General features: G+C 42.6%; 1 protein-coding gene across 1 annotated transcript in view; it reads right to left on the bottom strand.

The window, feature by feature from the left end:
- Nucleotides 1–14,561, bottom strand: part of nell2a (neural EGFL like 2a) — a 46,349-nt gene that overhangs the window by 6,230 nt on the left and 25,558 nt on the right. Inside the window, exons 15-17 of the mRNA XM_085915010.1 lie at nt 11,397–11,522; nt 6,424–6,546; nt 5,945–6,040 (exon numbers count right to left, since the gene is read on the bottom strand). Coding sequence (XP_085771136.1) covers nt 5,945–6,040; nt 6,424–6,546; nt 11,397–11,522 — 345 coding nt within the window. The remainder of the gene's footprint in view (nt 1–5,944; nt 6,041–6,423; nt 6,547–11,396; nt 11,523–14,561) is intronic.

Here is a 14,561-nt window from a genome sequence, read left to right as displayed (position 1 = left end):
GCGTTATTTACAACTTGTTTATTTCTTGGGTGACCCTTCAAAGAAAAACAAGGTTATGAAAATGTAGTGAGGGGAGGACGAGGTCACGGCAAGTTAGATGGATGATGGCCCGGCCCGTCTTGCGGTTATGGCGAGTGGCAGCCTGGAAACAAGCGTTCCATTATGGCGGCTTCTCCCGAGATAAAGTCAAAAAAAAGAAAATGGAAGCAAAGACAAACGAGCGGCCGTAGGGCGCTCGTTTGTCTTTGCTTCCATTTTCTGGCATGTTTCCGTTTTACTGCAACTGTCTGTCATTGTCACGCTGAAAGCAAAAAAAAACCAGTCGTCACCTTTGCTGAACCCTGCACTTTTCCTTAAGGATTTTGAACAACAAAGAGTCGTTTGGAGTTTTATTGCTCTCTGCCCGTTTCTCATTATCTGGCCCTTTCATCGTCCTGGCCGACCCGCTTGGCTTTGTCGTCCTTTTCTCTTCCTGGAGAAGTTAAAGATTTCCCTTCTTGTTTTCTCCGTGCTTGGACTGGCAGATAGCGCGGCAGGTTGAGATGCGGCCGCACGGCTACGTTCTGTGCAGAACTCATTACCGCTGCCGCACGCTGACACAAGACTGATTTCCATTGCTACAGAGGAACACCTGATAATCCTGATAAGACACCACGGAACATTTTCCTGCGGCTTCCGATTTAGATTTGACTACAAGTCAGATCTCCCTTTAAATGATAATGAGTTGATAAACTGATAGCCAAGTCAATAATAATGAGTTGACAACTTTATTTGGCTAATTAGCAAAAAAAATGAGTGACTGGCAACAACCTTTTCAAAAAGATATATAATTGCCGATATGAACATTTGTAATAATAAATATACCAGCGACTATCATACAAAGATCTGTATCTCTCAGTTTAAGATGCATCATTTTAATAATACTTCCTTGATACCAATTACTACTTTCCCAACAGCCATGCACTTGGGACCATCCTGTGAAATCATTGAGAGCACAAACCCTTATGAAGGATTCAGCATCTATTTGTCAAATATCGTATTTTTCGGGCCATAAGGATTATAAGGCACAGAAACGGAAACAAACCAGCGCAGCAAATAAGTCAAACTTGAACACGAACTTGATTATAAGACGCACGGTCGTTTTTTGAGAAAATTCCAGGATGTGAAATGCGCCTTATAATTAAAAAAATATATATACGGTATAATGAGCACATTCTTTTAACCTGGAACACTCCGAGAACTGTGTTTTGGAGGTACAGCAGCAGCAGGTTGCTCGGGGCTAAGCGACAGCTCCCGCCATTAGCGACATCTAATTAACACACGGTAATTAGGAGTGACGGATGGATCCCTTTGTAAGGCCCTTGCTAAATAAATAATGAATACATAATTATTGAGCTTAAACAAGCCACTTGAGCTTAAGCAAGTCCCCACAAGACCTTGAAGGGGAGGCAGAGAGCGTTGAAATATTCACGAGCTCGGCGTCAGGTGGGAGGTGGCAGCTGCGATGCTTTCAACGGGTTAGGGCGTACGCGAAACAAAAAAGGGATGCGCGTTGTATTCCCGTCTGACAAAGCCGCACTTGTAACCTTTGGGACTTGGAACTCGACTGCAAATGACGAAAATGAACGGAGGCTAAAACATGAACGTCAAAATGAAGTCAAATCCAGCAACTTAATCTAAATAATAAAAAATAATAAATATCCAGCAATAATAAAAAATATGAATATCTATCTATCTATCTATCTATCTATCTATCTATCTATCTATCTATCTATCTATCTATCTATCTATCTATCTATCTATCTATCTATCTATCTATCTTGCTAGCTATCTTGCTAGCTAGCTAGCTATCTTGCTAGCTAGCTATCTTGCTAGCTAGCTAGATAGCTATTTATCTAGCTAGCTCGCTAGATAGCTATTTATCTAGCGAGCCATCTAGCTATCTATCTATATATTATGATAAATATGAATATATATAATTATGTCTGGTGGTCACATCTGAAGACGAGCCTGAGAAAGCTCCAAGAGTGAGTAGGAGGCGCACGTACGTCTCGGAGCGTAAACGCCATTTACGGCTCTGTCAGCCTCCCCTTTCAAAAGCTAACAAACTGAACACGTTCGGAGCCGCTGATCAAAAGTGTCTGCGGCGACACGCGACAAGATGAAAGATGCTCGACCGTTGTCTGTGATCTCATGCTAGGCTTTCTGAGAGGCCCGCGCCGCGAGGGACAGCCACCGCTTGTTATTGGTTACAAGCGCTACAAGTGTACCGTCTCAAAAGCACCTTCAAAGTACATGGCTCATAAAACACCCAAGCAGACTTCAAGTTTTTTACGAGCTCTTCCAGCCCACTTTTCTTAATGAGGTGGACCAAAGTGCTTCACTGCATTAGAAACCATTACAGACCAGCAACCGGCGTAAAAATGCCGTCATTGGAGAAAAGTGCTGATTTAGGATCTCATCATTAGACGGATCACAACACCGATGCAAACAAAATGCTTTTACGACTTCGATGTTTCGTCAAACTTGTTTTCAAGCACTCGAATTATATAAATACAATATAAATAAATAATCCCAATTGTTTTGTCGATTTGAATTCGATTAATCGTTCCGGCCTATTCCACTCTTACAGTCTTCAGTGGACCTCATTTGCACGTTTTTGGTAACGTGGGAGGAAGACGGACTTCTCGAAAGGAAACTCATCGAAGACTTATGTTGTCAGTGGTTAATACGAGAAAATAAAAATGTCAATTTCACTCCCCAAAATAGCGACAAAAAGCAAAAGAGGTCTCCTAATTCTTTCCAGAGTGGTCCATTAACGTCAAGAGGACACGCCGTTGCGTTGCCACACTTACTGGGCGGCCGTGTTTGAGGGCACACGCGACATGTCAGCTCCCTGCGTACATTTAGATCCATAACTCAAGTGTGTGTGTGTGTGTGTGTGTGTGTGCGTGTGTGTGCCCTCCTCTGCTGCGTGGTGCATAATTCATGAGGTATCACACTTCTCCTAGCTAGCGTCTTGTCTGTCAGCAGCACACACATGCACACACAACGATAATGACGAGTCGCACAAAACGTCACCGTTCAAACCCGCCAGCACCCTTACGCGTAATTACACAAACAAAACACAAAGGAGAACAATCCAAAATGGCGACCGCTACAAAGCGATATATATATATATATATTTGAGTCATTATTTTATGATGGGCCGTCAGTCTGCAGTGGGACGAGTCTCAGGGGAGACTTCTAAAAGCTGCCAGGCTTCTGAGAATAAAGACGAGCGAAGGGTTGGGCTTGTGCTGTGAGTGAAAGCATTTCTATGTTCATCCACCCGAAGCCACCCTTCGTCCCGCAGCCGGCGCCCACACATGGAAACCGGCATCATCCCTCCGACCCATCACTCTGCGCAATTCCCATTCTGTCACATCAGGAACATCTCCGTCTCCTACTTTCCGCTAGCCCTAAGCCGAACTTGTCTTTGGCTCGACGAGGAACAGAGAAGCCAGTCCAGTAGCACATCAACTAGTCAGGTTGGGTTGTTGCAGAATTTCGGTATCAACATTTTAAAAAATATATTACCGTAGTTTCCAGAGTATAAGATACATCCCAAAAACTCTAATCCAATATTATGACAACACGAAGTGGCCGTCCAAAAAAAAAAAAACATTCCCGCATTACTTAGCAAGGAGAATCAATTACGTTGGGTGCAGACCACCCTAACGACATTTGGGTTTGCAGTACCGATGTGTGCACAGTACTGAATAAAGTTTGTATCTCAATAAATAGACTGCAGGAATCTAAATGATGCATCACTCCTCCCTTGCTGGGAGCTGCTGTCAAGCCGACAGGAAAAAAAAAAAAAAAAAGCTCCCTCTTGACCCCTCAATCGAACTAAATTGTGCCAGAGGCTTAGAGCGTCCCCGGTGGTGCTACTGGTGCTGGTCCAAGACATTAAAAAAAAAAAAAAAACACTAAAATAATAGCGCACGCGGGAAATGCTAGCTGTCATCGAGCTGACGAGGAGGAACTTGAGGACAAATAAGATGTACAAGCGCCATGTTGCGCTAGCAAACATGTCGCCTTGGGCCCAACAAGAAGCTTCGGCTTGTTCGACTGCACGTTTGTGACTTGTTCTGTGTGTGCGTGCGCGTGAGTGTGTGTATGTATGTATGTATACATAAATATATATATATATATACACACACAGAGTGCCCAAGTGCTATGTCCAAATGCAGACATTGTCCTACATGACACCAAAATTGCTGCTAAAAGCACGAGCATGTAACTTGTGCAAACACGTTAATAAAGTTGTCAAACAGAGAGCCTTATATTTCCCCCTGAGAGTGAAAGAGCTGGAAAATTACACCCTTATAAAGAAAAGAAAAGGAAAGCATTCTCTCTTGAGTGCGAGGCGTAGCTCAAAACACTTCCGCTTTGACCGAGTGATGTGAAAATTAATTAGCCCGAATAGAATTATCGTCATTAAAAGAACAGAAGTGGCCATTTGAAGGACGGCCCGTCAAGAGTAAAGCGAGTATAAGAAAGGCTCGAGACAGCCTTCTCGGACATCCTCTGCTTCCTCAGCGGAGAAAATTCATTTACTTTGAGATGGGCAGTTAAAAAAAAAAAAAAAAAGGGCTCATAAAAAAAAAAAGGACCTTTATGTGCAATCAATAGCCCAAGCAAGGAATGAGGCCGGCTTCCCTTCATTCAAGTGCAAAGGGAAGCGTCTTGACTTGACTTTCTATTAACGCCGCCGTTTGTCTCTTGAAGGACATTCCGCCAGAGGTTGAAATTGGAAGTGAGAAAGCAAGTGATTAGACGAGATTGTGGCTTTCCGAAAAGCAGCTGCTTAATTTTCTGAGGGGATGCGTCGTCACCGAGCGCTTGTGTGGATTTCAATGTTTTTTTTGTTGTACGGGCCTAACGTAATGTTTCGCAATTTTCCTTCTGCCTTCTAGGAGACATTAGCGGCCTGGTATGTGGGCCACTTAAATGTCTCGGATCAAATAGGACACTTGTTTTTTTTCCCCCCTTCGGGCTTCACTACATTGAGGAAATACCGTATGTTTTTTTTTTTTTTTTGCTTGCATATTGAGAATCAGGACTATGGCTCTGGCCTGAGCCGATGAGGATGAAGTCGGCGCTGATTAATGCGTGATATAGAGTAATTCCCATACTGCTGCATGTGCACTACAAATCCTCCATCGTGGCAATAAAAGAGCTACAAGGCCATTATTCACTCGGGTGTGCAGCCGCACACGCACGCACGCACACACATTACAGATGAATGACCAATAAGCACATCAGTGTGTGCATTTATTCATCAAGCGGGGTGGGCCACCTTAACCCATATCAAGTCGATACTAAACGCGGGAAAATATACAACGCAATGATTGAGCACTTATTCAAACATTGCATCGTGTTTTCATGCTGCATAATAATGCTCATAATATAAACAAACACATATACGCAACATGATAATGCATGATATATGCAAATCTGACATGCTGCCCCTCAATTATTGTTTCCGTTACGGCTAACTGTTAGCGAGTCAATGTTGTTTTGCATTGTTTGTTAGCATTCAGCTAAGCTAACTTTCCAAGTCAGTTGTTTAAAAAATAATAATAAAAATAAAAAAATAAAAAAATAAAAAACAAACATATATATATATATATATATATATATATATATATATATATATATATATATATATACACACATATATATAAAGGAATATATATATATATATATATATATATATATATATATATATATATATATATATATATATATATATAAAATTGTTTTGTTTAGTTTGTTTTTTATTTTTTATTTATTTTTTTATTTTATTTTTTATTATTAAAGTTAGCTTAGCTGAATGCTAACAATATATATATATATATATATCCACTTCCCCAACAATGTCAGTTACACCTCTCACCTGTCTCACATCTCTTGCCGGTGAATCCTTGCGGACAGGCGCAGTTGTTAGGCGAGAGGCAGGTCCCTCCATTCTGGCACAAGCCGTCACACATAGCTGAAGCAAGAGCGAGAGGGGGGGGGGGTGGTTGATGGGCGGAGTCATAACTCACAAGGATGAATGAGCATTAACTATGCAATTAGAGCAGCACCGGCGTACGTACGTATTTGCATACGGAATAAGAGCTAATTCACCGACGTGATACACGATATTATTTCTCGTGATGAATGAGTCTTGCCAAGGTTAACGCAAAAAATGTTCATCATCCACGCTTAGGCTGTTAGCTAATGTGCGTCCACAAGATGATGGAATGCCGTGGAGATAGATGAAGCGGATAATACCCACGTCGTGTGCTAGCTCGGATGAACAAATATTAAAACTTCATTTGGGGGGTGAGCTTCAAAGCGGTGTAACGTATTTTTGAAAACCAGGCCCGGTACCTTTGCAGACGGTGCCGTTGCCGGCGTAGCCCGGCTTGCACGAGCAGCTGTGTCCTCCCACCATGTTGAAGCACAAGGCGTTCTCGTCGCAGTCGTGGAGGCCGCTCAGACACTCGTCGTGCTCTGGGAAGGACACAGAAGACTCTTAAAAAAATAATAATAATACAATTCATGCATACAAAACACGTGACAATGCAGTGTTGGATGAAACGACTCTGGAGGAAGTAAATAGACGTTAGTGGTTTGCATCTCTTCTGTCATGATCTATTTGAGGTGTTTCACTTTAATTTGTTGTTATTGTTTGGGAGCTGACAGAATGATAAATCAGGCGTAAATGGACTTCTTAATGTGCACTAATGCATCAATGAAGACATCTGCTTTGCTTTGTCATTTCCTCAATGAGCCGATGGCTTCCAAACGTGGATGTTGTTTGTAGACAAGTGTTTCTTGTGGAAACATAACAGTTTACACTAGCCTATGGAAATTCTACTCTGCATTCTAATTCGAAATTGGGGGGGGGGGGGGCAGTATCATTTAGCGTATCATCTCAGACTTACATTAATAATTCTATCCAAAAAATGTACATTAGAAAATTAAACCACAGGCATCATTCAAGAGTAACAGCAGTCTGCTTCTTTCAAAACGTACACAATGTCAAACGTATTGTGTGCTGCCATCAGGTGGTCAACGGTGGAATTACACCCAAAATAAACAGGAGGCAGAACAAAAAAAAGTGACAAAAATAGATGCTGCAGTGTATTTATTTGTTGTTTTCCCACGGTGGATAAAAGATACACCGGATGATACATTAAATAGCTGTAGCTAAATCAAAAGTAAGAATCTCAAAGGTAAACAAGTTTACAGGTGCAGGATTTGAGATGAAGTAGCAAGTTAGTCTTTGTGAAATTCAGTGTAGCATTTAAATTTAAAGGCTAGAGATGGCTTCATGCAAAGTCATCTTGTTTAGTCATGGCCTCCAGCACCTCCTTATAAATATTTTAACGATTAAGGAGTCCCGCACTTAATTTCTCAAAAGATAAGGAACATCATTTACAAAGTGGCCTCCAGTGGACTGGAAAGCAGATATTGAGAAGTTGCGCCACTGCTCGCATATGCGAGTCGTAATATTTGCCCATCAAGGCAAAGATTTGCGTCATTTATATATTGGAATGCACTGACATGGTAACAAATCTGAAAAAAAAAAAACAACAACTCAAGTTTCCGTCTGTTTGCAGCATCTGGAAGAATACTGCAGTTTTTTTTTATGGGAGAGAAGAACAATCTGTGCCCACTTAATGAACCTTTCTCCTCCCGGGCCTAGGCCGTGTTTGCTTACGAGGTGAAATGTTTCTCTTGTCTCTCAAATCCCTTCGGCGGCGGCGTAATCTGAAAACCTTATCGTTGCAACCAAAAAGCACAGCATTGAAAAAAAAAACCCCGTAACATTTCAAGCGTCCGCCTGAGTGATGAGGAGGCCTTTTTTAACGAATATCCTTCACGTGCCCGTGAACGGACGCGCTTCCTCCATCAGTCAATTGCTCTAATGGGGAAGGAGTGTTTTATCAAGGTCGCGTTAGGCCCCGCCCCCTTTGGTGTTTTGAGTTCTTTTGATATTTTAGAGGGGTATTACACCGAGAGCGGTTCAGGTGAGCGACTCGGTAATTGCTCCCTGGCGCCGGTTCCTGCTGTTCAAGACGTAGACAGACAAACAATCAATTATGTACAGTCAGTCAGCAGGGGATGGAAACGTCTTCTCCTGCTTGACTCGTTCCGGCCTCTGACAAAACGACAACCTTGAGCCGCCCCGGTGAAAAGACTCCATTGTCAGCCCTTTGAAAATGCGTCGTCGTCGAGTTTTGACACTCGAAACTGTGATTGTTTTAAAAAAATTTCTTGGTCCTATTTTTGTGTCCCAGGGTGACAGCATTGTTAGCATAGCAAAATCAAGAGTAGCATCATGTGAAAACAATCACTTGGGTAGGGAGGGGGCGAGGTGTTTACACTACTTTAATGATCATATCAGTCTTCCATTTGTTGGCTTTTTAATTGCACAATTCGGGAAGGCCCCGCATTCCGACGTCTTTTCTTGCAGTCAACCATCCATCACGCAGTCAGAAGCTGCTGCGCCTCAAGAAAAAGCACGTCAGGTTATCTCGGGATTAAACAAGGACACACAACCCGAGCGCGGCGGCGTACACAGCCTCTGGACGGCCCCCGCTTTAATAACAATCAAAGCGAGTGCAGAGCCGAGCCTCCACCTTTTATGGATTAACGACTAATCTAAAATCTGGGTAAAAGACGAAGACTTCAGTGTATGACGGAAGGATTTTTAACTCCGGCCACTGTGCAAGAGTTCTGGGATGTGACCCGATGACCTCTCACAGCGCAGGGGTGGTAAAAAACGAGCCGACGGGTCGAGAAGAACTACAAATTGGGGCTCCGTCCTGTTTGGTCTGGATTAAATCTGCCAATCTGCCCTTTAATCCAGCCGCATAAACACTGAGCCATGAAATGAACTACCGTCAACTTAATCCTCTTTGCCGGGGGGGGGCGGTCTGGCGCGAAAACCCCGGGCCGGCCCCGTCAATACGACAACATTGTTTTGGGCTGACTTTGCAATCTGTTAATTGGCCCAAGCAATTGAGGGAGATAAAAAGGCTCATCCATCATGCCAATGCGCAATGTCAATAAGGTACCGCCTCTGGGTTGCTTTTAATGTCTCTCTTCCACCCGCTGTAATATTTCTTGCGCGGTCAATTTGGAGCCATCAGCACTCCCCTCGGGCTCTTTTTCAAACAGCGGCAGATGTCCGATGGCCGCCGACTCTCGCGAGCCGCTAGCTTAGCATCGCGCTTATTGTCAATTACCGCCACCGGTGCTAAACAGGCAACGCATAAAGAGTCGCACCCCGGAGCCTGCTGTATTATTAATTTGAACTTTTCAAACGAGCGCCCGGTGTGATGTTAGCTTTCACTGACAATCGCTTTAAGTTTCCTTCGCTGTGTTAAATGGCGGTTGACCAAATGCGGGATCACAATTGCTTCTCAAAAGGTAAAACGCTGGAGGCCATTTTATTTCCTTATCAAGGACCTCCATCTAGAAAATGGAAGAAAAGTTAAGCCAAAGTCTTTTTTTTTTTCACCATTAAAAGTTGCTCAACTCGATTCATAAGCAAAGTGTGATTATTTGTGGCTACCCGATTCGTTCCTGATGATTGCGCATTTGTTATCAGGCACTCAATGGCTAGATGCCAAATGTATGGGAGCTGATAGTCCAGAAACTCAGTTTGAAGATTACAACTGTGATTGGACTGATGCGGCGAATGAGTTTTGACATCAAGCCCACCCGGGTTTAATCAGGTATATTGACTTTCATAAGGAGACGTGCGGCCTCGGCGTACTGCGGTGCGACGATTCGAAGCCGTTTTAATAGAGCCCGCATACGAGGCAGTGCTGCAATTTTAATCCACTGGTTTGGGATGGTTATTAATCTCCATAGAGAATCTGGGGAATGAGCACACGGTGGCAGACAGCGAGAACAGTGCGGAAATAAATTTTTGCTAGCGGCACAGATTAAAAAGTCGTCGAATCGCTGCTTCGGTGCCGCCGTATTGTTCTTATTCGTACGGCTCGGAGATGTTTTTGTTGCATCCGGAAAACAGCAGATGTCTTTTACAGGCTTGGTAGATGACGATGTTAACGATAAGCACTTAAAAAAAAAAAAAGAATGTTTTTTTTTTCCAGAGGCTTAAATGTTTGCGTATTTTTTGACAAGGATATATTTATTGACTATGGAAGTCGTGTGGTTGGTTGCTAAGCAACCTCGCGCCACATGACAACAGGACTGGAAATGAGCTGAGCCAAGAAACAGCACGACCTCATGCAGAAGTACATTTAAGGTGACTTTTGCTGTACTTTTGTCTTTGCGTGAATTAATACTGCATCGTAAGCGGATTGACAACTTTTAAAATGACATTCAGGCCTAAACAAGCCTCGGAATTATGCTTAAATTCAATATCAAATGTCTTTTGTCGTGTTTGTAAATATCCAGTGTAAGCAGAATACAAAATGTTGCTGGAGTGACATTTTCTAGCCTGATTCACCTTAGTTTCAACTTTGATGAAGAATAAATTGCTCTGCTCCTTCTGTCGCAATTCTCTTTCTCAAGTTCTCTGCCATTTTCTCTCCTCTACTCATACGCACGCAGAGTACGGCGTATTTTCACACACCAGATGAAAACATTCTCTTCAAAGTTTCTAGCGCCATCGGAAAACACTTCAGTAGTTTGTATGGAGGTTTCTCGATAGGAATCGACGTTAGCTTTCCTGTAGCTTCATTGGCTCGAGCCTTAACAATTCTCATTTTGTGTGTGCAGTCAAATGTTTATCGGCATTGAGGGGGCAATTAGTTGTCCTCGCATGGGCATCGAGAGGATCATTCCGGCTAGCAGTTCAAGAGCCCATCTTAAGAGGCAACGGATTTACACGTGTGCCAGCAATTCTGCACTTTGGTGGCACTTCATGAATCCCACGCAAACTTTTCTTATGAGAGATGTACTCATAAAATGACAAACATGTTGGATTTGATATTGGGTCATGAAGGTCCATGAAGGATTCTTTTTTTTTGGGTGAAAATCCTCACACGGAGGACCAATTATGCTGATTGGACTATTGATTCCTAATGAGACCAAAAATATTTACGCTACATTGCAAAAACGTGGCTAATTGGATGGTTCGGTAAGATTTGAAATAGCCTAAGGTCTTCACTATGCACTCCAACTTGGGTCGTCCTATCGAGTGGTGGAAGGAGCAAGAAGCTGATTTGAAATTTCAGACTCTTTGTGTCCACTGTTGCTATTCTGCTGCCAAGTGTATCAAGCTAAGTCCTTTCTCAAAGCTTTCTTTCATTGGTCAGCCACTCTGGTGTCACAAAGCTCTTGTAATTACATTCCGGGGTTGCCGTTAAGGAACTCACCTGTGCAGGAGTAGTCATCGATCCTGATGTAGCCCGTATGGCAGATGCACATGAAGGAGCCGGGGGTGTTAACACACATGGTGTTCTCCCTGCAATAGTGTTTCCCTTCAGCGCACTCGTCAATGTCTGAAAAAAGGAAAGAGGGCGAGAAAGAAGGATAAGTCGACGCTGGGTTGGATTGGATTTCTCAAAATGATCTGTAAGAGCAAGAGCACCGATAGTATTTGGCTAATCATATCATAAAGGGGGACCGTCGATTGACCTTTGAGTAAGAAATGATTGGAATATTGAATAGCGGATTACGGTTTGGAGGCTTTTTTCCAGGTCGCATAATACCTTGTTTGGAATCGATATTCTATAAGACAAGGTTGGTGACTCGTCATTGATTTAACTTCCACATTATTTTGTCATCTTTAACTAAGCAGGAAGACGTTTCAGACATGCTGGGCTTTCTCTAATGTTGAATGTTTTGGGAAATGGTTGTTGGAAAAAATCAAATTGTTTCAAGAGTGGCAGGGAATTTACGAGCTGATTTTGCTGGCTGAGATGAAAATGTTGGTTCGGGTCAAGAGTGTCAAACTCATTTTAGTTCAGAAACCACATCCACCCCAAATTTAATTCCAGGTTGGCTAGACTAAGTATATTCGCGGCTTGATAAGATATGAATCATGACAATTTCACATTTTAGTAGTTGGTGGGAGAAAGTAATTACGAATACGTGAAGAAAATATTCAATATTGGAAATTGTGACCGACAAAAATGAGCAGGAGGGAAGTGGGCAGCTTGGTGGTTAACTGGTTATCATGTTTGTTACAAAATTCTAAATTGAAAAACCCGTGTGAATGCGTTATTTGTCTACATGTGGCCAGTAATCGACTGGACCACCAGACCAGGGTGTCCCCCTTTTGCCAAAGTCAGCTGGGATAGGCTCCAGCTCACCGTGGAGGACAAGCTTTATAGAAAATGAATGGATGCAAAGACAATTATGTTTTCACCAGCTTTGATTGAAATTGCACTGTCCCTTTGCATTTCTAAAGTGTCTTTTTGTGGAAATACACTTCTTGAAAGGCTGGACCAACCTATCACAAAAAAACACCTTGTAGTTTCTGGCACTAAAAGGAGATTTAGGACCCTGTGCGGAAATTTGGGGGTAAAAAAAAGCTATTTGTCGATGTCAAGCAAGGGACAAAACGCAGCTGGTCCGTTTGCTCGATTTGCAATCCCTTCAAAGTAAGACAATCGGGCAGAGTTGTGAAAGTAACTGTTCATAAAGCAAAGTCGAGAGTACGTTAATGCGTCGGACTGCAATATAAAGTGGCTTATACGGCTTTAAGAATGTCATTTATTAGTTTGGCCTTCTCGCGCTCGCAAATCCATTTTTGGATGTAATAGCTGTTGCTAAGGCAACGGCTATTCCTGGGCTTTAAAAACAGCGTGCCTTTGCATCAGACGGGCGAATTGACAATCTCGCAAAAAGTATCAAAATTAATCTCGGTAGGGTGATGCAACCCGATGTAATTAGAAGGAAATCAAAACGGAGCAAACAAACACGGCTCGGTATTATCCTCCGGGGGTCTTGTGACCGTCCGTGTCGATTGTTCGGGTCAATAATGGGCAAAGCTCGCGAGAGGGCGTCTCCGCGGTGCTGGCTATTACTAATCATTAGCAATCTATTATTCATTTCCTCGATTTCGTGTCTCTGCTCGGCTGCACAAAGACATTCAACCTTGAATCGTTTCCGTGCCAAATGCTTTTGCCTGGCGTGTACTTGAAGTTGAATTTCAATAGATTTGCATTGGAAACATTTCAACTGGCGTGTCCTTGCACATTTCAGGAGCTTAAGCACCTGGTTCCATTCACATTTCTTCATTGCGCAGTCGCATCGATACGAGAGTCTTTGCGCTATTGAAAAAGCCTTAAGGATAAATACAGCCCAGAAACAATTTCTCCACTTATAAGCTACATGTGTTGTTCACTAAATGAATGGAGGCTGAGTGAACCTTGTCACTGGCCTTGAGGGGAACCTGGTTGGAGAAAAGACAAGTTGAGAGCAAAAAAAAGAAAAAAGTAGAAAGTGGGAGATAAAGAAGTGAGCGAGATTGCCACAAAGGAAAGGGTGTGGGTAGGTTATCGTAGATTTAATACGGAAGGTTAGAAAAAAAAAAATTGCCAAATGCTGTCACTGGTCTCAAAGGACGTTGACAGTTTTGATAGTTTTGGAGGTGAAAAGAAGTAAAGGGAAAAGGAAAACTTTGAGAGACAAGGGGAATAAATTGGGAAATAAGGAATAAAGAGTTCAAATTGCAAAAGTGTGAATTTAACACGGAAGGTCGGTAAACAAATGGCCAATTGAGATTTGATAGTGAGTTTTGGGAAAATGTGACGTAGATGGAAAAGAGAAAAATGGAGGATTAAAAAAAAAAAGGAGATAAAGAAGTAAGAGGAAAAATTATCTGAAAATGTATCATCATAAGAAAATAAATGAATGGCCAATGGAGAAGCAGAGTTTTGGGGATGAAAAGAAGTTAAGAAGGGAGAACAAAATTACAAAACCAAAGAGCTACGGGTTGAAAAGTCGGCCGGTCCAGGGAGATAAAGTTGTAAAAACAAAAGAATCGTACTCGAGATGAAAAGGTTAGCAAGTAAGCGATAAAGTGGGAAGAGCGATCGTCCTCTTGGAAAAGGGCAAAAGCATGGCTTTAACGTGGAAGATAAAAAGCAATGACCATTTGGGAACTCTATCACTGGCCTCCAGGAAAGTTGAAGAGTGTTTTGCGGGAAGGGCAGAACCAAAAGATTGATGGTCCAAAAGTGTGGACTCAGCACAACAAACAAATGGTCCATTGAGGATCCTGTCACTGAAAATTCAGCCTTTAGTTTTTGGGCTGACACCCAAGTCAAGGGATGTGTGAAAACCACAAAGACAAGTTGAGAGTTGGTACAAAAAGCAATCGAGGTGTGAGAAAGATTGTCTGGAAGGAAATTGCTAAAGCTGAGATTTAACTTCAGTCAAAAAAAAAAACGATTGGCCAATTCAGAACCCCGTCCGTCACGAACCTGGAGCAAAGTTGAGTTGATCCCAACCATCCTAACGACACCTAAAGACAATTTGGTTTTCTGTATCCCAGTCAGCTACCTTCAACCTTGAGCTGAGGTCTGGAGGTG

This window comes from Syngnathus leptorhynchus, chromosome 6 (genome assembly GCF_054491065.1).
Source record: "Syngnathus leptorhynchus isolate UIUO chromosome 6, UIUO_Slep, whole genome shotgun sequence".
Classification (NCBI taxonomy): Eukaryota; Metazoa; Chordata; class Actinopteri; order Syngnathiformes; family Syngnathidae; genus Syngnathus; species Syngnathus leptorhynchus.
Note: the sequence above shows the minus strand (reverse complement) of the source record. Positions and strands in the feature narration are given on the sequence as shown.